The 23,968-nt window shown below is 36.8% G+C and overlaps 1 protein-coding gene across 2 annotated transcripts in view; it reads left to right on the plus strand.

Moving 5' to 3' along the window:
* fibcd1b (fibrinogen C domain containing 1b) overlaps nt 1-23,968 on the plus strand; it is a 110,788-nt gene that overhangs the window by 11,662 nt on the left and 75,158 nt on the right. The window contains exon 2 of one of the 2 annotated variants that reach the window (XM_055199613.2): nt 18,734-18,817. The exons of the other annotated variant lie outside the window; for it this stretch is intronic. Coding sequence (XP_055055588.1) covers nt 18,734-18,817 — 84 coding nt within the window. The remainder of the gene's footprint in view (nt 1-18,733; nt 18,818-23,968) is intronic. 2 annotated transcript variants of the gene reach the window in all.

Here is a 23,968-nt window from a genome sequence, read left to right on the forward strand (position 1 = left end):
CTAATAAACTGACAGATTGAGAGAAGGTCTTAAAAACTGAAGGATGAAGAAAGAGACACATCACCAGTTCTCCACTGAAGACCCAGGTCTTCGCTAACAGTAATTCAGCACATGAATTATTTAAACTGCATCTAAGTTCAATCCACCGAACACAGATCAATTTTTCTGCACAACATATGGGGGAAAGAAGAGGAGGGATGGAAGGGGGAAGAGGGGGTGAGAGAGAGAGAGAGAAAGAAAGAAAGAGAGAGAGTAGGCAGATTAATAAATTAATTCAAGAAGTTATTCAAATGCTAAATTATTTACATGTCAAATCAATCAGAAGAGCTGAGAATGGATAGCTGTGAGATAGCTGCCTCATTTTGAGGCAGAGAGGGAATGTAGTGAGGTGTGTGAAGAGAAGGAAATGGATAAAGGAGAGGTTTGGAGGGAGGCCAGAGAATTAGATCAATAAAACGTGAATATATCACCAGTAACTGCTTATTTGCTCAGAATCAACAATGATGAAGGCGAATACTGTAAAAATCATGAAGTACTGTGTTTTAACCACGTCGAACCAAAATCCATGAAAAAAGTTAAACAAAAATAATCTACAGTCCCTCTTGTTCTCCAGCATGTATAAATCAATATAGCAAGCTCAATATTAGTGCTGTTGATACTACTGAGGGCATGTGAGATGAGTTGAAATGTAGCTGTAAGTGTGCTGAGAGAACTTTAGAGATGCAGGTCCATTTATACTCTGAAGTGCTTACTTTCCTCTTGTTTTTGTACATATGTGTGTAACAAGATAACATTGACCAAACTCTTACTAACAGGCAAGCTGTATTCTGTATTTCTTTCTTCCTTGCAGTGTTTATTTTTATTTTTTAAGGCTATGATTTTGACATTAGCGGTTAGTAAATAACTGTGATGTGGCTTATATGGCAGTCTTGGCTCACCTTCTGATCTAGGTGGGATTAGACATCCCATAGTAAAAAATAAGGGTCCGCTTACAAAAATGTCTAGATTCTTGTCACATGACTTGCGGTGCGCATGCGGCATTCTAAAAAGTTGAGATGTTTTTAACTCGATGCCGTGCGGACACGCCTTGAAAAAATGAACAGATGAGGCTTTTATAGTTGACACGCTCGCTGTTGCACTATTCTTCGAACCGCCAGGGGACGCGAGCAATCGAAGGCAAAAACAAACACAAAGAAGAGAAAAGAAGAAATTGTCTGCTAGAGCAACCCTGCGTCTAACTGTGCGTTCACACCAGACGCAGTAGAGAAATGTACATAAACCAGATATTTACTTTGATGTCAGGGCTAGATTACAGCATGAAACCTGTTGTGCATATTAATAAATTAAAGTGTTTAATTGTTGGCACTGGCACTTATAAACACAAAATGGGTAAAATTGAAATAAATAGGCTTATTTTTTGGAGCCAAATACCTCTGTTTTTTTTTAGAAATAAAAGCCAATAAAAAATAAAAGACATTTTACAGCCACGTCATTTTCGTTATGCATTATTTGTTTTGGTTGTTTAAAAACACACACAAAATTTGTATCCGATTACTCGATTAATCGATCGATTCAGTGCTAGATTAATCGATTACAAAAAGAATCGATAGCTGCAGCCCTACTACAATGCAGATTTGCTTCGTAATGCTGCACAATCCATCTTCAGGCACAGGACAGCTATATTTTGTGATGTTTTATAAGCGTTCATAATTCATAAACCTTGTGTATGCATACTGTTTGCATTCGAGTGTTCGAGTGCGTTTGGTATTTAGTACACATGCGGATAGAATCATCACTTCTTAAAGACACACCACCAATCTAAAAGTCATACTTTCTGTTGCCAAATAAGACTCAATCTTTGATATTTAAGTGTTATACTTAAGGCATCATGTGCAAAATACAGGCCTGATTTTGGTTGCTTGTTCACAAAGAGAAAGGATTCCAGCTGTGACGGTAAGCTGCAGTGTGAACAGAATATTTTTTAGACTCACACCTGTAAGTAAATGCAGTTGTCAATGCTAAACGTTGACCGTGTGAGCGTGGCCTTGATATGAGTCAGGGTGAAGAATTGCTTTACAAATTCTAACAAAAGGCTACAATGAAGAACACTGCTAAATATTCTTATCATGAATAATAAATCACATATTATGCGAGCATTTCTTTTTTACTTAACATGGCCTGTTAACTCGTCAAGACAAAAAAGCAGCAGGACGCGACATAACGGTCGAAGGGGTGCGTGCTTGATTATACAGAAACTCAATTAAAAAGCAGCACACAAGAATGCATGTATCTATAATATCACTGTTACCTTCACTGTGCATTAAATCCCAAAAGTCACATGATAAGATAAGGTAAGATTTTAAACAACAGGGATGAATTCGTTTGTCTGCAGTTTTCTTGTGCTGACTATGCAAAAGTTTGGTGCAGACCTGAAGCAGAATCTAAGGAGCATAATGACTTTCTCCAACTGAGTGACTTTGAGCCACAGGTGCATTTTATAATGAGCCTGTGTGTATGTGTATGTGCTTGTGTGAATCTCAGATAAGGTTGAACGCTACTGTGATTGATGGGTTTGAAGATCTGTCATTCAAAGTTCAAGCCAACACATATGGAGAAATAAACAAGCAGATAATAAAACCCTGAGAAAGGGAGTGAGAGAGAGGAAGCTTATTTGAATTGTAACCTATCAAATATTGCCACCAAACTCATGATACAGTATGAACTCACCGCACTAGAATAACATACTGAGGCGGGTTTTAAACTTAAACAGGAGCTGTGATAATAATGGATATGTGGGGTAAATTCCAATGCATAAGAGCATTGCAATAACAGCAAATGAAGTGTGCTTTAAAGTCCTCCACATTAAAACCACAGTGGAGATACTGTCAGGCTTTTAAACGAGCCCAATTAGAAGCAAGGAAAGCCAAATGGCAATTTTATCATTAGCTCTTCTGACTAATTCACTAAATTAGAGCAGTTCTTGTTAAAGTTTAATTTTAAAACATTCAGAATAGACGGTGATAATTGCCACAAGGTAATAATGGGTTTTGGGCTAACTCACTTTAAACAAGCTCGAATTAAGGTTTGCATAAATTGCAGATGATCATCTTTAGATTTTAAAGATGTTTTATCATTTGTTTGATTTTCCAAAGAAGGTTCTCTGAGCTCATTACTGAAGCAAACTGTGTAATAAAAAAACAGAAAATGCTTTTTATGAGACCCATAACCCATTTTTATTGTCGCATTGTGAGTATGTACAATAACCTGTGACCAATAATATAGAGGCGAAATCAAAATGGAATGCTGCAACTTATTTGAAAATCACTATAGAAGGTTTCAGCAGTAACAACATAAACAAGCGGCTGTCGCGGTCTGCACGTAACTTCCGGTAAACTCCGCTAATAATAATAATGTTATTTTCGACAAGGCATTTGTTCAAGAGATCAGTTTAGCAACTACAGTAGTCAGACCATTAAAAAAACGAAACTGAAAGTAAAGTTCGGATCCAGATGTTTATCACGTGCGTCCGATGAAACCGTCTATACAGCGGATCGACCGGTTCATGTGTATTTGAGATGAAATAATGGGTTCTGACAGAAATATTACACATATTTTAAATGGGTTAATATATGGTTAATTGTCAATGTGGTAACAGATGATTTGTGCAGGTGGCTCGTCAGAGTTAAGCAACCAAAATGATGAGGTCATACATAGTATACACAGAGAGATAGAGATAGAAAGAGAAAGGTGTGTGTGTGTGTGTGTGTGTGTACCTGGTAATTATCACGTTGTGGGGACCAATTGTCCCCATAAAGATAGGAATACCAGTGTTTTTGTGACCTTGTGGGGACATTTTGACATCCCCATGAGGAAACAAGCTTATAAATCAAACAAAATGATGTATTTTGAAAATGTGAAGTATCAGAAGGGTTTCTGTGATTGGGGTTAGGGATTGGGGTAGGTTAGGGGAATAGAATATACAGTTGGTATGATATAAAATGCATTACGTCTATGGAATGTACCCACAAAACATGGAAACCAGAATGTGTGTGTGTGTGTGTGTGTGTGTGTGTGTGTGTGTGTGTGTGTGTGTGTGTGTGTGTGTGTGTGTGTGTGTGTGTGTGTGTGTGAGAGAGAGAGAGAGAGAGAGAGAGAGAGAGAGAGCTACGCTAATGAAGTAAGATGTATTACATTTTGCCGAATTTTACCATATTTCTAACTTTAGCTTTAGCCTGAAAATCTGTTATGGCTTGTTCAAGTGTCAACAGCTTCATACAGACATGTTTTTCTTAAAATACAAGCTGGGTCATCTCACAAAACCATAATTATTAATTACCAACAACAGTATCTTTGCATTTTAATGCCAAAACAAATGTGTTTTCCCAGCTTTTTCTGCAAAAAAATCGTTTGAGCAGATTCGCATTTTTTGTAAGTATTGTCTCAAAATGTAATACTTTAACCTCTTCACTCGAGCTGCATAGAGCGAGCAGTTCTTACCACTGCATGTCCTGTTCTTATCAGCCCTGCGGGCAACTGCAAGCTGATGTTCAAAAAGGTGGACTCACTATGGATATGTGAACACTACAAAAGTATATCTCAAGTTTACTCGTTCTTCATCAAATTGCAGCATTTTGGAGGTCTAGGGTAGGCCTAATGTTACTACACTGTTAACTATGCATACAAAGTTAACAGTTGTTAATTTGAAGTGCTATTTGTATCTTATCTCACCCTTAAAATGAACTTTTGTTGGTCTAACCAACTGTACCTGGGTCATTCTACAGAAAAGGTGGAATTCGGGTGATGGAAATGCTTAAATGAACTTCTTTCAACATACCCAAAACTTCTTTAATAGCATTAATTAACTTGTCAAATCTATGAATCCGCAAAACGGGGAGCTTAATTTATGTTTAACTTTTTAATACATTTTAATAAAGAATCCATGACGTTGTATATTCAATACCTGACAAAATGAGAATATAATAATAGATAATGAATATGTTAAAACTTATAAACTTAAAAATTTTTCCATCTTGTTTTGTTTGTTTATGCTTTTATGTTGGTCAGTTAAAGGAATAGTGCTTAGGAAGTACTCATTAGAGAAGTAACACCAATGACGGTAACACTAATGACAATTTACAGGGAAAAAAACTTAGATTATAACAAAATGGCTGCCATTAGTCATGTGCTATTTCATCAGAGATGTTACAATCACATACTTATTCATGTATTTTTATGTAAAGATCTTAATACTCCCAGCTATAAAAAAGAGTAACTAATGACATCCAAAAACTCTTATCTCAAAATTCTTAGATATATCATGATATTTTAGACAAATAAATTAAGACATATCATAAACCTTTTGCCTTCCTCCACTGATCTTCTTCCACTGACCTCTCGACCCAGGAAAAACTTCAAAGAGCTGATGCATTGTTACAAAATAAAAGTGCTTTGGGTAGGGTAACACCAATTACATACTGTAAATTTGGGGGACAAACCTTTATTTGATATTATTCATATTAATAGTGTATTTTTACCATTTCAGTGTTATAGTAAATTCATACAAGATTAAAGGTAAATGTAAATTTGATTTGTTTTATAAAAAAATAGTAAGTACACAGTTCAACTTCCATGTATGATCAAAGGGACAGGGCAATTTTCTGGACCAGACATTTAAAAATAAGTTTAAAAAAAAGAAAATTAAATAAATAAACTCTCTCATCATTTTAAGGACAGTCTATATTTATTAAATATATATTATTATGGGATTATTGGGTCAAATTAAATGAGTAGCCTCTTATGGAACGGCTGAAATTCCACAAGTCTATATGGTATTATCTGATATAACCCTCCTTCTTGCAACAGAAGCTCTGCCAGAAATGTACACTTTCTAACCAGCTTGCAACTACTTATCAACTACCAATCTTTAGAGTATTAGTTAATGGTCTGCTTAATTTATATTTACACTTCATTGTGATAATCCCTCAATAGACATTCAACTGTCTATAAGTCTTTGCAAGTGCATGTCAACTTATTTTACTTACCCTAACCTCTTCCCTAACCCTTACAGTCTACTGCTCTAATGACAGTTAGTTGACATATAGTTGCAAATTAACCATATCCATTAACTAAATATCCAAATTTTCACACTTTGACGTAATGACAAATTTATTGTTCAATTGTTAAAGGTTTGTGTGACTAAATACTTAAGAAAACATACACAAAATAAATAAATATGTTTATGTTATTTTAAACTGATCTAAGAAGTCATCTTAAATTAATCTAGAGTCCCCCAAGTGAATGTCTGCCATTTCCCTGATTTGCATAAACATTTACTACACTTTGTAGAAAAACATATGTTCAGTTTGATATCACATGGTTTTATTTCAACCTAATGAAATTTACACTCAGTTTTACCCTGTTTTTTATTATTTTGATATGTGAAAATAGTTGCAGGAATGTTGTGAAACATCTTAGGTTTGTTGTGAAAGGCGCTGGAAGGTGCTAAAGGTGGAAATTGCAAAGGATTTATTCTAATTTAGCTCAAGTATGTCTTTATACACATGCTGCCTGTGTGTTTCTGTGTTTTCTAAACACCTATTAAAACGCTTGTCTCATTGGAGTTTTGTGCATCAAAGTGTCACTTGTCACTATAGAGATGACACTTGAGAGCAAGAGGTGTTCTGGTTAAATAATGATGTTTTCACAGACAAAATAACCAAGGGTTCATTTCCAGCAAGATATTTATCTCGCTGTATGTCTCTTCTGTTTGTGTTTCTGAAATGGTAGTAAACCTTTTCCGTATTTTAAAGGAACACTCAATTTTTTTTATATGCTCATTTTCCAGCTCCCATAGAGTTAAACATTTTAATATTTACTGTTTTGGAATCCATTCAGCCGATCTCCGGGTCCGGCGCTACCACTTTTAGCATAGCTTAGCATAATCCACCGAATCCGACCAGACCACCAGCATCGCGCAAAAAAATAACCAAAGAATTTCTACATTTTTCCTATTTAAAACTCGACTCTTCTGTAGTTACATCGTGTACTAAGACCAGGGCCAGATTAACACTTTGTTATACCCTGGGCAACAATATTTAAGGGTCCCATCATCACGACCCCAGGATCACCATAATATGGTCATATACAGAATATATTACTGTAATATACAGTAAATATACTCAATACTTCAAATTCAAACTGTCATCAGGTGTATTTTGATTTACAAATATTTAAATGCTCATACAAAGGCACTACCATTGTCTTAATGAAAATAGGCTTTTACTTAATTATTATTACAAGACCATCATATAGCCTAATATTAGACACCCAAACCAAAGTGAAGAAAATGATCTTTAATTTGCATGTCTGAACTGAACATCAACGCAGACATGAATTTCCTCACAGAAGTTTAAGATCATATAGGCTACATCTTGAACGTAGATATATAAATGAACACAGAGAAAGGAAGTTTAACACTGTGAAGCACAAGCAAACATGCTGGAAGGCAGCTAAAAACCATCATAAACACTGGCTTATTTTATTTTATTGGAGCCTTACCTCCAGATAAAGTAATAAACTGGATTGATGATTTAAATGTTGTTTACTCACATGTGTCTTGTGAACTCTCCGGACTTTATGTTGTGCACTGCTCCACTCGTTCACTTCTCCACATGGTCGGTTTGTTTACAGTGTCGCGTGAGCAGCTACACTGCAGGTTCGACTTCATTTGGCGCTAAGCAGACCTCTTGGTGATGTCAAAGATTTCTCCATATTATAACTGCAATCGCTCTTGCTGTACTTTGCTGTCACTCCCCTGTGGGTTCTTGTGGGGCCACAGCAGTCTGCTCCACAGTCACTTTTGCGCCGCTATAGTAATTTGATTTCATACACCGATCGGATCGCGCAGATGCCTGCGTATCACGTAGACTACACCACTGTTTATACTTTTCATTTTCTGCGTTTCTGATGTCATTTTCCTTTTTTAATATCCGCTTCACGCTCCCACTTAGCTTCTCTATATCTAATTTTTTTCTGTAGTAGCAACACCTTGCATCACGTAACGCTCAGCGAACTTTTAACCCACCTCATGTGGACTGACCAATGAGAAGAGGGTCTTAACTTGAGGCCCTCTGTTCATTGGTCAGTCCGCATGAGACTGACTCTCAACCGCTCTCGACTCACGTTCAAAGTCATATCCTTGTGACAAGTGTCCAAAGAACCGAGAGGCCAAATTACTCATTGTTACACAAACATGACATTCTATTCTGTGTGTGTGTGTGTGTGTGTGTCTGTGTGTGAGAGAGAGAGAGAGAGAGAGAGAGAGAGAGAGAGAATAAATTATTTTTTCTAATAGTTTAGTTAATTTAAATGCTATCCCTATAATCACTGCCTTTCACCTACCAAAAAATAGACCATTAAGGTCTGTTGTTTTGGTCCAGCTATTTTTCTTCATGAGACCTACATTTTATGGATGACGCAATGAGGTTATTTTATTTTTAGTGCTGTGGTATTATACCATAATATAGTTTAAAGTCCATGGGTTTTGATTGGCTCTGACAAGGCCCAAACACCCGCATTGCACTACATGGGAATCAACACACATTCCCGTGCAGCTTTGGAGGTTACGAGCTACACAAGCACTCACATGCACACAACTCTGCTAATTCTCTTATCCACCCACTGCTAGGTAGGCGTCCTCTCTGATGCTCACTTTTGGATGTGGAGAGAGAGAGAGAGAGTAAAATTTGTGATGGATGGGTGTGTGTGAGAAATTAAAGTGTGAGAATAATGAAAGTGAGAAAAAAAATTATGTAAAAGAAACAGTCTGAAATTTAAGGTAACAATTAATCTTTATTGTTCATTTAAAGGTGTGAAAGCCTCTTTTAATGCTTCTTTTATGTTCACTGAGTAATGACAGAGTTTGGCTTTGTATGTTTTTTCCTTGACTATATGTGGTTTTTGTGTTATAAGTTGGGGATTATGTATTTAGCTCCATGGGATGTAAGTGAGCTGAATATTGTAAACTGGAAAGGGTCAAGGGTTTTAAGCATTTATACATGTAATTGTCTCTTTAGTAACATTTTAGGCTTTTCTGGGCTTATTGCTAGAATAATTGCATGCTAAGTGTTTTGTGTGTGGTTTCCACCCAAAGTGCTTTGTGGCATTTTTCACAAATATGGTGTAAAGAGGGCCTAAAAATAGCACAAGTAATATTTTTTCTTTCTGTTTAGAACATAAGGCGATGAAAGGGAAGCACCTTTAGAAGGTCAAACAAAATTTAATATGAGCCGTTTTATTTTATTTTAACTTCACTCCTCATAATAAAGGTGCTTTTACAGCAATGCCATACACTTAAAAAAATTGCATGCATTAATAGCACTAAAAGCTCGTAATCATAAGGTAACCATTTTTAGTTCTATATACCTGTAGCACCTAAAAAGCACCTATGAAGAACAATCCGGGGGTGATATGGTTCTATATAGCACAGTATGGTTCTAGACAGGTGCTACACAGGTGCTATATGGCACTTAAAATGGTTCCCCTATGATGAGCCAGTGAACCACTTTTAGTGCTATTTAGCTTTTAGTGTTTTGTAGAGTGTATTAGAATCATTTTTTTGGTTCCTCAAAGAACCACTTCTTGAATTCCTTTTAATAATCGAAAGAACCCCTTTTCAGTACAAATAACCATTTTTGAAACAATTGTTTGAATGTTAAAGGTTCCAGATGGAACTATTCAGCCAGAAATGGTTGTTCTATGGCATCATGAAGCACTTTCATTTTTAAGAAAGTAAGTGAATATCAGTTTGATACTCTATATTGTCTAACAACTCTAAAAATGATGATTCATGATGCCATAAAACATGATGCCATTGAAGAACCTTTTCTGTCTAAATTGTCCTTTAACATTTATTTCACAGAGAAAAAATGTTTTTCAGAATATAAAAATTTATAAGAAATAGTTCTTTAAAGAACACTTGACTAAATTATTCTTTGATGAACCAAAAAAAAGTTCTTGTATTGCATTGCTGTGAAGAAACTTTTAGGGCCGATTCACATTTTGTGTCTTTTGGCGCTCAAGTTCGTTTTTTCAAATGTAGGCACATGGTATGCACGCTCATAATGGAAGCGACACGCTCGTTTTCTTCCAGGCGCGTCCACACTGCATCGAGTTAAAAACATTTTAACTCTTCAGAATGCCGCAAGCGCACCGCAGGTCATGTGACAGGAAGCAACCGACGGTCGCGTTTTCCAGTGCGATTTTATAAGCGAAATGTAAACCGCCACGTAGCCCCTTATGGAACGGCTGAATTCCACAAGGGGGCATATTTGTTCCTCAGACGTTGCACAATAAACGTGACATCCGAATATTTTCATTATAAATCGTGAATGAAAGTGAGATTTGAATTAATGTCCATTAGTGAACTAATTGTATACATTATTTATATCGTAATTCGGTCAGAAACGTCAAGATTGTGAGATGAACAAATCATTTTGGATTAAAAGGCTTTGATATTCCATTCCCTTGGACTTTTGGGGATTTATGAACAATTTGTTTTGGATAGTTTCACCGAAGCGGATAAAGGGAAGATTTTGAAGGTAAGTAAATATCCTAAATCGACGCCGCCCGGTTCAGGTAACTAACAACTAGATTACAGGTGTACAGTTTTATGACGGCTAAAAATCATATTATGCTTTGTGTGGAATCCCGAAAGTCTAAGCTTTCCAACGATGTGCCGCATGACCGTATATTTTGAAGATTGAATGCTTCAAAGTTACAATGACGTAATGCAGCCTCATGTGCAAGGGAGGGGGTGTACCGTGTTTGGCACAGTGTTCCTTATCAGGTTAAGCATCTTTTTTTTTAAGAGTGTATGGTATTGTTGATTGGGGTGGGATTTTTTTATTTATTATGTTTGAGAGGGAAACCTTTATCACTTTCAAAGATTATAAGAAAATGGTTTTGGGTGGCATGAACTCAAGTATCTTAGTGAACTGAAACAAACCTTTGTGGTCTAGCGAGTAATGTGTAAGGTGATTGGGTCTCTTAGTTTAGCTTGGGTTTGTATGTCATTCAACGAACGCCACTGAAATCTCTGACCATAGTGGTTTAAAGATTGCAGAGCCAACCACAATTCTCAAACCACACTAAGGTCAATATGAGAAACAGAATGATAGACTAAAAATCCTTCATCTGTCTTTCTCTCTTTTGCCAACACACACAAACCCAAAGCTGTATTTTATCTCCCCCCCCCACTGTGTTCAAGGGGTTTACAGTTTGTCGAATATTTCTTTCATATTTCCAATTTCCTCATCTTGTATGAACAGAACTACGCCCAGCTTTGAGACCACATGTGACTAAATATATCTTAGTTTTTTTCTAGTAAGTAAACTTCTGCAGTTTTGAGTGAAAGGTCAAATGAGGATAATCCAGGTTTTATTGTTGCACATCAAAACACCACAAGTTTTTACCCTAAGGTACCATCAGTTCCAGTGCCAGCTGGTGCTAAAAATATTTGGGGGGCACAAACAAACTCAAAATCAAACTTTTACTGTAGTAATGCAGGACTGTAAATAGCCATTTATCGATGACAATGTATCATTACTGCTTAGCTAAAATGCTGAAAATGTTACTGTTGAATTCAACTGAAGCGAAATAAATATTTTGTCATAGTCAAATATTTTGTCATAGAAGAGAACAGATGAACATAGACCGTGCAGCACTTTACATGTTTAACATCACATGAAGCAGATTAACTCTTTCAACGCCATTGACGAGATATCTCGTCAATTAAGAGAAAACGCTTCCCCGCGTTTAACCTTCCGCAACTTTTTAAACCCGGAAGTAATGCCCTACGGCAAGCAGCTGCATGTCCGTGTCTGTTTTAAAGATCGCTCTGAATGGGATCTCTATGAAAAGTCAGTCACAAAAATTGAATTATCTCTGCTTTTTGCTCAAAATGTGGTGTTTGCAGAAACCTACTCATATTCAAAAGCTGATTACAAAAGAACCACTCAAGGTAGGATGAAACATTTTTTTTTTTGTTTGAAAGCAGAGGGTCTGTCTTTTCATTTGGTATATTGTATTTTTATATATTTAAAGAAGAACATTTTCTGGAAGGCATTAAACTTTGGTGAAAATCATGAAAAACGCTGGCGCTGGCTGGCAACTTTTTTAAAAAACGCTGGCGGTGAAAGAGTTAATGAATGATTTTTTTTTTATTAATTTTTAGCATATATTTAACTTTTTGATAAAATGTTAAAGTAGCTTTTCTCTCTGGACAACTTTAAGGGGGCGGCGCCCCAGCTCCCCCTTTGACCAGCCACCACTGATCAGTTCACACATGGCTGTGACCATATGTGACCCGTCACGGAAACCAGGGACACAAGTCGGCAGCACAAGTTTCGAGAAAATGAGAAACAACGTTTTTTTTTCAAAATTTGTGATTTTCGTTTTATTGCAGAATCTGTTAGTTGAGATCACGAAGAAGCCTCTCCATGTTTGAGATAGCAGTTTTTGTATATTTAAAAGCGTACATTTTGCGGTTAAAATAGGCTTGTTTTTCCAGAGATTCTAGCGTGCAGCGGGGGGCGTCATTGTCTGTGTATATTTACATACTGTATAAGCTTGTGTTTTTGCCTCCGCCCCCAAAGGGAACAGCGTGACTACTAAATAAGGATAGTTCGCCCAAAAATGAAAATAATGTAATTAATGACTTACCCTTATGTCGTTCTAAACTCGGAAGACCTCCATTCATCTTCGGAACACAGTTTAAGATGTTTTATCACTAGATTTAGTCCGAGAGCTTTCTATCTCCTTAATTGAAAATCTATGTCTGGTTTATATGTCCAGAAAGGTAATAAAAACATCATCAAAGTAGTCCATGTGACATCAGTGGGTCAATAAGATTGTGTTTTGGTGCATCGGAAATACAGTTTGATCCAAAAATAGCAGAATTACGACTATTCAGCATTGTCTTCTCTTCCGGCTCGAGCGTGAAGTCACGTGACTGTAGTGACGCGGCTGCCCTGTTCCTCAGACATGTTTGCTAAGTTGTTGTTGGTTTTTTTCAAACTTATAGCGTGCATTTAACCCAGACTGTAAAGCTCGGGCGCACAAAACAAAAGAAAAATAAAAGAAGCTGGGGCGGAACAAATAACAATCAGCCGCATCATACGTCAGCCGCGTCACTGACTTTATGGGGCGCCGCAGTCGGATGACATCAAAGTACCGGGAGAGCTCTTCAAGAAATCTTATGGAGTAGTTTAATTTCGACTCGCTCTCGCGGTACTTTGACGTCATCTCTATGTCAGTTCTTGCAGCGCAGCATGAGTCCAAACACACAGAAGTTACACAGAGATCGTTGTATTCTTTATATATTTGGCTACATGCTTTGTCTATCAATATTGTCCATGAAGTTATTGGCTGATGGAGGAACGAGCGATCGATTGGTAACATCTCTAAAGGACGTCACGTTTTCGACGGCGCGGTTTGGATGATCTATTATACTACCTCACCATTTTAAATACAAACTTTAAAGGCGGGTTCATGTGTTTAACGGAGTGTAATCTCATATAGCCTACCCTTACATGTTACGATGTAAATAGTCTTCAGATTGTATATTATATTGTATTACCAGACATTCATGCGAAATCTGATGTAAAGAATCTATATTTCACGGATTATACGCATTTGTGGACAAAATGGTCATTGGATAATCTGAAACAGACTGGATTCGACTTGTGATCCCCACAAAGGTAAAAAGAGTCATGTTTATTTTTGCATGTTGTTATTTGGTCATAAAATACTACATATCATGCTAGAACAGCTGTATCTCAAAACGGCTTTACATAGGGTATGGCTTAGCTAAATGAGATGTAAAGGAGCCCTATTGTCTCCCCCAGTTGGAAAGAAGAGTCCCTTTCGTCTCGATTTTCTCGGTTTGAGTATTTCTGAGTTCCTATATTCAAATGGCCACAACTTCTCCGAATCTTATCAGATTTCTATGTGTTACACACACTTTCAGAATCTGTGAATAACTCAAAATGTCCCAGATCCGACTTGTGTCCCTACTTTCCGTGACTGGTCACATATTGCTCCCTGCATTTCAGTGGTCAGTTGTATTTTAGTATGTGTGTGGGGGTGTGTGCGTGTTTATGGTCTCCTTGGCTTGCCCTTCTATCTCCTAGTTCAATGAGCATCACTTAGCACTCGATAGTATGTGGGGTGGATCAGAGTTGAATGACATGCACAACCACCCAATGTATAATATAAAGCCAGTGTGTGTGTACAGTATATATACGAGAGTTCATCTCTGTGGTTAGGTGGTAATGATTTTCTTGTTATCGCATGCATTATTTACAGTAATCTCTTCCATGTATGAGTGTGGACATACTTGAGATGCACTGGTTTTCACATCCATTTGTCTTCCTCACTGTAGCAAGTCTGTGCAACATGCAGTTTTTCTTTCAAGGTTTCTGCTTATTTGAAAACATCAAGGTGTGTCTGTGACTTTAAATTTAACAATGTTATTGAACAAGTAAGTTAATACATCGGTTAATGTAGTACTGAATGTGTTTTCATTTGTGCCTGTCATGTGTAAAAGAGGGATGTGTGACAGGCTGTAACAAAACAGAGAAGTTAGGAAATAAAGAGACGGATTGTTGATTGGTTTTGTTTGAAACATCCAAGTAAGTTACCTTTGCAATATAATGGTTATCAGTGTTGGGGAAGCTACTTTGAAACTGTACTTAGATAAGCTACAAGCTACTTATTAGTAAAAGTAGTTATACCAAATGCTTTATTCTGATTGGCTGAGAAATGTTCCATGTGTCCTAACGGGTCCTAACTTGTCAAATGTCTTAAAATAGGCACCAGAACAATGTTTATGGTAAACGTGGTACAGCGGCGGCTGGTCAATGGGGGCGCTGGGACGCCGTCCCCTTAAAGTTGGCCAGAGAGGAAAGCTATTTTAACATTTTTCCAAAAAGTTAAATATATAGTGCTAATTAATACAAAATAACTATTATAGTACTATTTCACTGTTATTCATGTTATCATTTATAAAAAAAATCAAAACTGAGTTTGTTGTGTGTGTGTCATGTGTGTGTCTGGGGCACCACCCGAACGAGTGTGTATGTAGGTCAGTAACTTGTTAAAAGCATGTGACTCGAGGCTGAGCCTTAATTGGCTTGTTTCAGATCCACCTTGGGGCGCAGCACTGTGCGCCCCAAACCCTCCAACTTTTTTGTATGCAAATCAAAATAGTTTTTTTTTATTTGACCTCATGTGATTGGATCGCTCTCAGAGTCTCATACAGTAACTGAGTTGCAGATTGTCATGTAACTAGTTACAGTACTGATCTGTGGAAGCAAGCCATGAAATGATGAAAGAATTTTTTTTTATTTTTACAAAATCCCTCTTTACAAGGCATTCAGTTGAAGAATAAATAAAGGATTAAGAGGCTTGGACCAGATCAACCAATGGAGTCAAATGATTGCAGTCTGTGTGCTTTCCACCACTTCTTATGGCAAACTCAGTTGGCTAGCTGGATACACTGTAAGTCATTACTTTTATTGTTTATTGTTAAATTATATTTGAAAATAAAAAGAGAAAAATAAATTTTAAATGACATTTAAATGAAAAAATGAAACCCTTTTATTTGAGCTATTTATAAAAATAATTATAAATTGTTGTTAATAATTATTATGAACAAACTAAGGTTTATAATTAAATCATGTGGTTTTCTAAACATATAATAAGTATAATATAAGTTATATTTGGATTTCTTCTTCTATTTGATTGACAGATAAAGCTGTGTGCAAACACAACGTTAGTGTTCTTAGGTTTGTTTGTTTTGTGGCAGGCAGGGAAGGTTGAATTTTGGAATAATGGCAAACACAGATTCATCACTGCACTTAAAATAGAAATAGACATTTGTTATAGAAGCAATAAAATGGAAGGATTCATTTTTAAAATGGCTATTACTCACTTGTATGTGCTGGAAGTTTTTGACGCAGACAGAAAAATCTTTGGTTTGCACAGATTACGTAAGAAAGTGTTAGCTTTATGGTTTGTTTCTTTAACATGAACTTGGAGAAATAAGGCCATGGGCAATTAATCTCTACATCGTCAGATTCTGCCATCATGCCTCGCTTTATCACGGACTTTATAATATGAGTGTGTCGCCATTACCCCTGCACGCTCCGTACGTAATCATCAGACGATCTCCGCAAAGATGCGTGACAGAAAATAAATGCCATTAATGAAGAATTTGAGTTTGTGATCTAAGAAGAAAAGAAGATGCTGCGCTCAACGCTGCTCTTTGCTAAAAGGCATTGCAGAGGAACAACATAATATAGGGTCTGGTCGCGCTACACCGCTACTTGCTGGAAAAAGTATTTAACTACAGTTAAAGCTACACTATATTAACAGTAACTCAACTACCCTCAAGAAAAATGTAGTTAAGTTAGTAACTACTCATCAACACTGATGCTTACAGTATATTAATGAGCAGAATGTTTTTTAGGACCTTTAAGTGATGCTATTTAAAGAACATGAAAAGCACCTGGACAGACCTTTTTAGACAGAAATTCAGAAATTTGATGGATTTGCAGGGGTCCCACGGGTCCTTAAAATCCTTGAAAGTTTGTGAATCTGTGGGGGTTCAAGGCCCTGGGAAGTTTTTTAAAATATACTTACATAGATACAGGTCATTGAAAGTGCTTGAATGTATTTTATGCAAGAAGTTTTCTGGAAAAAAATCCATATTATTCCCTGTGTAGTGTAGGATACTATCATAAAAATTTTAGACTTTTTAAGCACACGTGCTAAACTGTTAACTTATGCGCATGTTGATTCACCAAAATGCTTTTTTGCATAGTTGTGTTTGACAAATGAAAACTTGAACTTGTGTTACGTATGTAATGTTGTTCCTTGAGAAGGGAACGAGACACTGCGTCTCCCTTGCCATAATTTCTGCGTCCCTGTAACGCTGTCTTTGGCAATATTTCAGATAGCAATATACTTCCTGGCTTCCGCGTCACCCTGTCTTTGTTGTTAAGCCTCACCATTGGTCGAATATAATATACACATTCAGATGCACTTACCCCTGGAGGCATCCCCAAAGTGTCACACAGTGACGCAGCGCGAGTTCCTTCAAAAGGGAACTGTAACGATGTATCTTTAAAGGTAACACAATGTAACCTTGCTCTCACTTGAAATGTGTCCCCACATTTAGTCCTTGAACTTATTGGACCTGGAAGGTCCTTGAAAGGTCCTTGAATTTGAAGTTAACTAAGGTGTGGGAACCCTGGATTTGGCTTATCAGATTTCATTAAAATGTTGCTTTGTAAATTTTTTACATTTTAGTTTCTGGATTGTTCATAGGCTATCAATTAGTTTTAATGCTACATTGGTGATGTGGGTTTATTGAACAAAAATTGATTTGTCTTCCCTGCTTCTACCAGATATAAACTGCAGCTTGGTCGACAGATGGAGTTTCTAGACAGTCCTTTCAAATTGCTCCCTGATCTTTTATTTTAACATCCTAGTTTCTGGAGTGTTAATGGGTTATCAGTTAGTTTTAACGCTGTAATACATTAGTGATGTGGGGTTAGTGAACAAAAATTGATTTTTGTCCACCTTGCTTCTACCAGAAATAAACTGCTGCTTGGTTGACAGATGGAGTTCCTAGACAGTCCTCTCAAAATTATGCCGTGATCTTTTATTTTATAGTACAAAGAACCATCATCCAAAAGCTGCTATGTGCCAAAGCCCTATAAAATTATGTTTTGATTCCAGTGATTTGTATCTCTCCGGAGAGTGCTGCAAAACTAAGCACCATAAACTCACAAAATCTCATTGTTTTTTCTGTTTATATATTTTCCCTCTTTTGCTCTCTCTCTCTCTCTCTCTCTCTCTCTCTCTCTCTCCCTCTCCCAGGTGGTTGATGTAATTCAATAATTCAGCTTATGGTGTCTCTTAAGCTGGGGACAGAATGTGTGTAAAGCTTCTACAGTACCTTTAAATAAGCTTATTGTGCAGTCAGCTTATGCAAGAAACACACAGTCTTTCCCTTTATCCCTCTTTTGTTTAACATTACATGTATCCTCAGTCTCATTAAAAATGTTTTGTAACGATGTAACAGTTTTCAAACCATTCCATCATTTCATTCCAGTACATCTGATTGGTTAATGAAATGTGATCACCATTGGTGTGCGCAGGGCAATGTTTTAGTGTGAATAATGTGCAGCGACCGAAAAAGCAGGAACACGTATTTTACAAACTTGAAATTCCACATCTAGACTTTAGCATATGAATGCATTGTAACTCAAAACAACTGGGTAACCGGACCAGTCATGCAGCAAGTGAAAGCTGCATTACAGAGAACACTCAGAGGCCTTCCTAATGTTCCTTTGATCTTATTCTCCAACCATTATACTGAAATGCTAATGCAATATTGTCTGCTTTTATTGCCTGGGACATAAAACAGAAAATCAGATGAGATACCAAATTGCATGCGACCTTATGTTTGTGTGTTTGCGAGATAAGAGGAGATGGATCACTAGGATGAGTATATTATTAGAGCAAAGAGTGGATGCCAACTGAATTTACATGCAAACTCCTTTTGCTCTTATGAACAGCGCATATCTAAAATGCAACTAAAGGTGTCAAATAGCAAACATAACAGCACTTCATTTAGTTTTTTTGTTTTGTTTTTTGTTTAATGCAGACATTCTGTGAGTGTGTGCCCAACTCTTCTCAACTCAAACACCGATGGTCAGACTCAGATACAGTCAGACAAACAACGCCCAAGGTAAGGGCTCCAGTCTCTCACCTAATTTAAAGGGGTGGTTCAATGGTATTTTAAGCATTCTGACTTTTTAACACAGTTGTAGAGTTGTTTCCTCATGCTAAACGTAGGCAAAGTGTCAAAAAAGCAGTTGGGCGTGTTACAGAGTATTTTTGTGCCGAATGCACTTCGCCAGGGTTCGTACAAGTTTCAGAAAGTTTTTTTCAATTACAGGTCCAGCTGACGTTTCAGAGGTTTCTATACGTATCACTTCTATTTATGGGCACTTCTCCCAGAAAACCCCGCCCACCCGTCAATCAGCGGGAGACGCTAAAACTTGCAAACATCATATCACGCGACACTTGTTTAATTTCAAAACTCAACAATGGCACGAAAGAAGAAGTGTGTTTTTGGATGTTAGGAGAAGAAAGCCAGCCTTATGAAAGCAATGGATATAGTTTATTATCCGGGGTAGCAGCGGAGTTTTGCGTGTGTGTTTGATGGGCTGGATTTTCTCAAATAGGAGTAGTAACTCCTCCTTCTTCATTTTTTCGTATGTTATCGGTAAAGCTAATCTTTCTTTTATAAATCTGATTAAACTAAAGACTCTTCTGAGATATGAAGGATGTAATACTACTCTATAGGTACTCCAGAATAACATCAGAAATGCAGAAACAGTGTGTGTTACATGAGCTTTAAAATCAAAACTGTACATATTACATTCTTTTTGAAAGTAGGCACCTAGTACCCTCTCGCCAAAAAATATCTGTTCTGCCCTCACAATGGCGTCACTCTTCCCAAAGTTAGACAGACAGATAAACTCTTTCCAACACATAAGCTTGTGGGAGAATGCTGCTTTATTCCACACCACGATGAATATGTCGAAAAACAGAGTGAAACTACAGAAAGGAGATGTAAACACAATAGAACTACTTAGTTATCTCCAAAAACATAACACTAACATGAATTCATTGTATATAGTTCTAAAATAGCTGAAATTCCACATTACTTAGCTTTATAAATGGTAAATTTAACAAACAACTGAATAAAAATTAATCACAAACTTACAGACAATGCTTTCTACAGAGGATCACAAATCAATGCTGCTTCAAGCTCCTTCTGTGTTGTTCTACATTTGATTGATGCAATTAACTGAATTTAACTGTTCATCATTAACTGTATTTTTTTAAAGAAAGCTACTATGTATTAGTATTAAATCAATAGCAAATATTAAAGATTAATGAATGATCCAGAACAATATCTGTTCTACATGTTTTGTCAAAAACTTATAAAGTTTGTGAATTCAGTATCTTTCTCTTCTGCAGCAATTGACTTTGATAAAACAAATGGAATCCAGGGTTTCACGCAGAAAATTTTTTAGTTAAGGTGGTAGGGTTGGGTGAGTGGGCGTGGCAATCAAAGGGGCGTGGCATATGCATCGTGATGAAAATTAAAATATTTTTATTTAAAACACTCAAATAAAACATAATTTTGAAGAAACCATGACAGAAAATGAACACATACTAGATTATTAATGAATTAAATGTTTTTAACAGATACCTCTAATGGGAATAGCTGCATGATAAAGTGAAACTAAAGGGTTGATAAACACAAACTAATGCAGATGTTGTAGAACGTCAGGTAAACGATTATAGATGGCGCAAAAATGGTAACAACTGATTATTTCCCACTATTAATTACATTATCTTAAAGGAGTGTAACTACTGTAGCATGTAAATAATGCACATAAATAAAGTGAGCAAAAGCGGTCAACAATTATATCGAATCAACAGACACATGAAACCTAGCTAGCAGGTTGCTCAAACAAGAAAATCACCAGCTAACTTACTTTAAATTTGCAAGAACGTCTTTCTCATTTCGGCCGTGTGGCGCGCGTCTCCGCTCGCGGTGTGAACCGCATACGCGCTATTCTCCGAGATGCACTTGACGGCCTTTTGTGCAGAGAAATTTTTTTTGGACGACTTAGTTAAGGCGGTAGGGTTTCCAAGCTTAGGCGGTCCGCCTGAACTGAAATGTGCTGCCGGAAACCCTGGAATCCCATCTGCATAAAATTAACCCATTCTCATGTATTGCATACCTGTATAAATAGCACGCCTATTGAAAAGTTATGCAATACATACACTAAAGTCCAATTTTGCGTGCATATGATATGCCAGTCCATCCTGTTCACTTAACATCACGTGTCTTTTGTGTCATTTATGCATTGGTTTCTCAATTTTTTCCCCATTTTTTTTAAACCATTGTCGCTTGGGGTTAGATTTGGAATTTGGGTTAGGATGTCATTTTATGTATAGGTTTCTCTATTTTTTTTTCCTTCTTTATATTTTTAATCCATTATCGCTTGCAGTTGGGGTTTGAATTGCATTTGGGTAAGGATGTCTGAAATGTAACAGAAAAGTTTTTCTAACCCCAAGCGGCAATACTAAAAATTGAAAAACCAATACATAAGTGAACGGGAAGGACTAGCATATCATATGCAAGCAAAATTGAATTTTGGCGTATGTATTGCACGACTTTTCAGAAGGCGTGCTATTTATACGCAATTCATGAGAATGGGCTGGTAAAACTGATGGGCTCAAAATAAGATTATATACTGCAGCATTACATCAAGTAATAAGCCTTATGCCAGAACTTTCATGTGTATGTTTTTATCCGATTTGCTTGTTTGTAGCTACACTTATAAGAAGGCAGTCAATATCAGGCACATGCACACATATACGCACACACGAATAACTTACATTCTGCATTTCATCAAAATCTCCAATGTGCATCAACCCTCTTATGGATTCATCTGTCTCATATCCACCGAACTGTCATTGCATCTTGAATATTTTATGCAAAATGCATATTTTTTGTTGCAGAAACACCCTTCATCTGTCTGGGTGTTAAAATTAAAATTCAACTGAATACATGAGTGTGTGGGAGAACACAGATTTTGTATATAGAATGCTCAGTGTAGCTTGTTTATGACGTTTAGATGGGAATAAAGAATGAGAGTGACACTCAGGACTGAAGTTTTTGCAGTGTTCACACAGGATACAGCAAGCAAAAATAGCTATAAATCTACTGTGGCTCAGCTGTAGCAAATTCAGCAATAGAATACAAACAGAAAACAATAGCAAAGACAGTTGATCTGCAGGGAAAATGCCTTATATAGTCCCACCATCAATATCACCTTCAACCTTTGAAAGTTTTGCATATAAATCTGTTTTGCCAGTTTTTCATCAAGATGAAACAGCTGCTCAGGAGAAAAGTGTCCAAGGGGCATTACTGGATTCAGTTCAATTAGATTACATGTAGTTTATACTCGCATCAGCCAAGGCTGTTAAATAACATACCGGTTGTCCTTTATCATGAAGTGTTGGCTTGAATAAATATGAAGCATCAGAAGTCTATAAATAATGACGGAATTGGAAAACTATATTAAAAACTGACCAGTGGGTTTTGCTGTTTTGTCATTCATGCTGACAATGTAGTTTCTTCTTTTTAATCACATTAGTGTGGAGCTAAAATAAAATTATACACCCTTTATTAAATAAAAACTGTAGGCTTTGGCAAAAAAAAGCAGAGCAGCAAAATGACATACATTGTATATCAAGAACATACTGTAGATTTGGTTTGTGTCGCCGTTATAAGTCTGAATACGGCATTTGTATGTATTGGGTGTCAGGACCCGTCTGAAATCATGTGTTTTGTGACATCTAAGCCGTTTCTCAATACCAAGTACGCCAAACTCGGACTTGTGTCCTTCGTAGTTCGAACTTGCAAGTTCAGACTCGGAAGAACGAACTCCTGACGCGAAATGCATTCTGGGAAACTTCGCTGCCACACAAGTCTCCTCTGATGCATCCTCGATAAAATGGGCGGATCAAGAACACATCCGGGGATTTTATGTGAACTTGGGCTTGATGCGAACTTTGAATTGGAACAGTACTTGGGCTGCGACTGATGACGTTTCACAAGTCCACAAAAACGCAAGTACAGACAAGAACGCATATTAAGAAACGGCTCTAGTCTTTGTGTTCGCATTGTTTTGTGTTAAACTATTTAACACATTATGCGTCATTTTCTGTTGATTTAGAGTTCATATAAATAAAAGGGACAACACAAGATGTGTTAAAACAACACAAAGTGTGTTGTTCTAAAAATAATACAGAGATGTGTTAAATTAAGGACAACACACTAGATGTGTTGTCCTTAACTAGACACAAGATGTGTTAATTTAACACATTCGTTTTAAGAGTGTGGGTTCGTTCTTTGTGTCAAATCCTCACATTGGGGGGAGTGAATTGGGGGGTCTCCCCCTAGAAACTACGCCTCTGATAGTACTATGCAAAAGTTTTAGGCCACCATCACCAGCTTTGTTGTTATAGCAAAGTTTTAATGTCCATCCATATTTATTTTTCACTCTTTTTATTAAGATACAAACAGAAAATACAGGAAATATGTTCACAAAATTAAAAATAAAACTATTTTCAGATTTAAATGTCGTCTTCAGGCATCAGCCAGTATTTAGTGGGACCTCTCTTGGCACGAAACACATCTTGAGCTTTTTTGAGGAGTCCTGAAGTCATTTGATTAGAATTAAAAATTAGGATTTAATTTATTTTAGGTTTAAAGGACAAGTTCTGTATTTTACACTTAAAGCCCTGTTTTCAGATTGTTTATGATGAAATAGAACTGTTTTGATTGAAATTTGGACATATGATGATGGCCCGATAATTTTTGGTTTCTGTTGTATCACCAACACATCTACAATGGGTGTATAGGTGCACTGGAACAATCCTTCCTAAAATGCATTAAACTTTTGTTTACAAAGACGTGAAACTCACCGAGTGGTCAGGGGTCTTCACTGATTTGCTCACATAAAAATCGCTGCAAAAGATGCTTACACAATGGCACTTTTAAAGAAAAAATGGGAAAAGAGAAAAGATCATGTCTATGTCCAATCCCTCACTTATTAGTACCATAAGGTTAAAAATACAATTTTTGCCAGTAATTTAACTAAGGTTTACTACAGTGTGACTCCAAAATGTTTTATCTTATAGACCGTTTCAGCAGTAACAACATAAACAAGCGGCTCCACGTAACTTCCGGTAAAATCCGCTAAGAATAAATAACAACAAAGTCCTTTAAACGTAGTTTATTTATATA

This window comes from Misgurnus anguillicaudatus, chromosome 22 (genome assembly GCF_027580225.2).
Source record: "Misgurnus anguillicaudatus chromosome 22, ASM2758022v2, whole genome shotgun sequence".
NCBI classification, from domain to species: domain Eukaryota; kingdom Metazoa; phylum Chordata; class Actinopteri; order Cypriniformes; family Cobitidae; genus Misgurnus; species Misgurnus anguillicaudatus.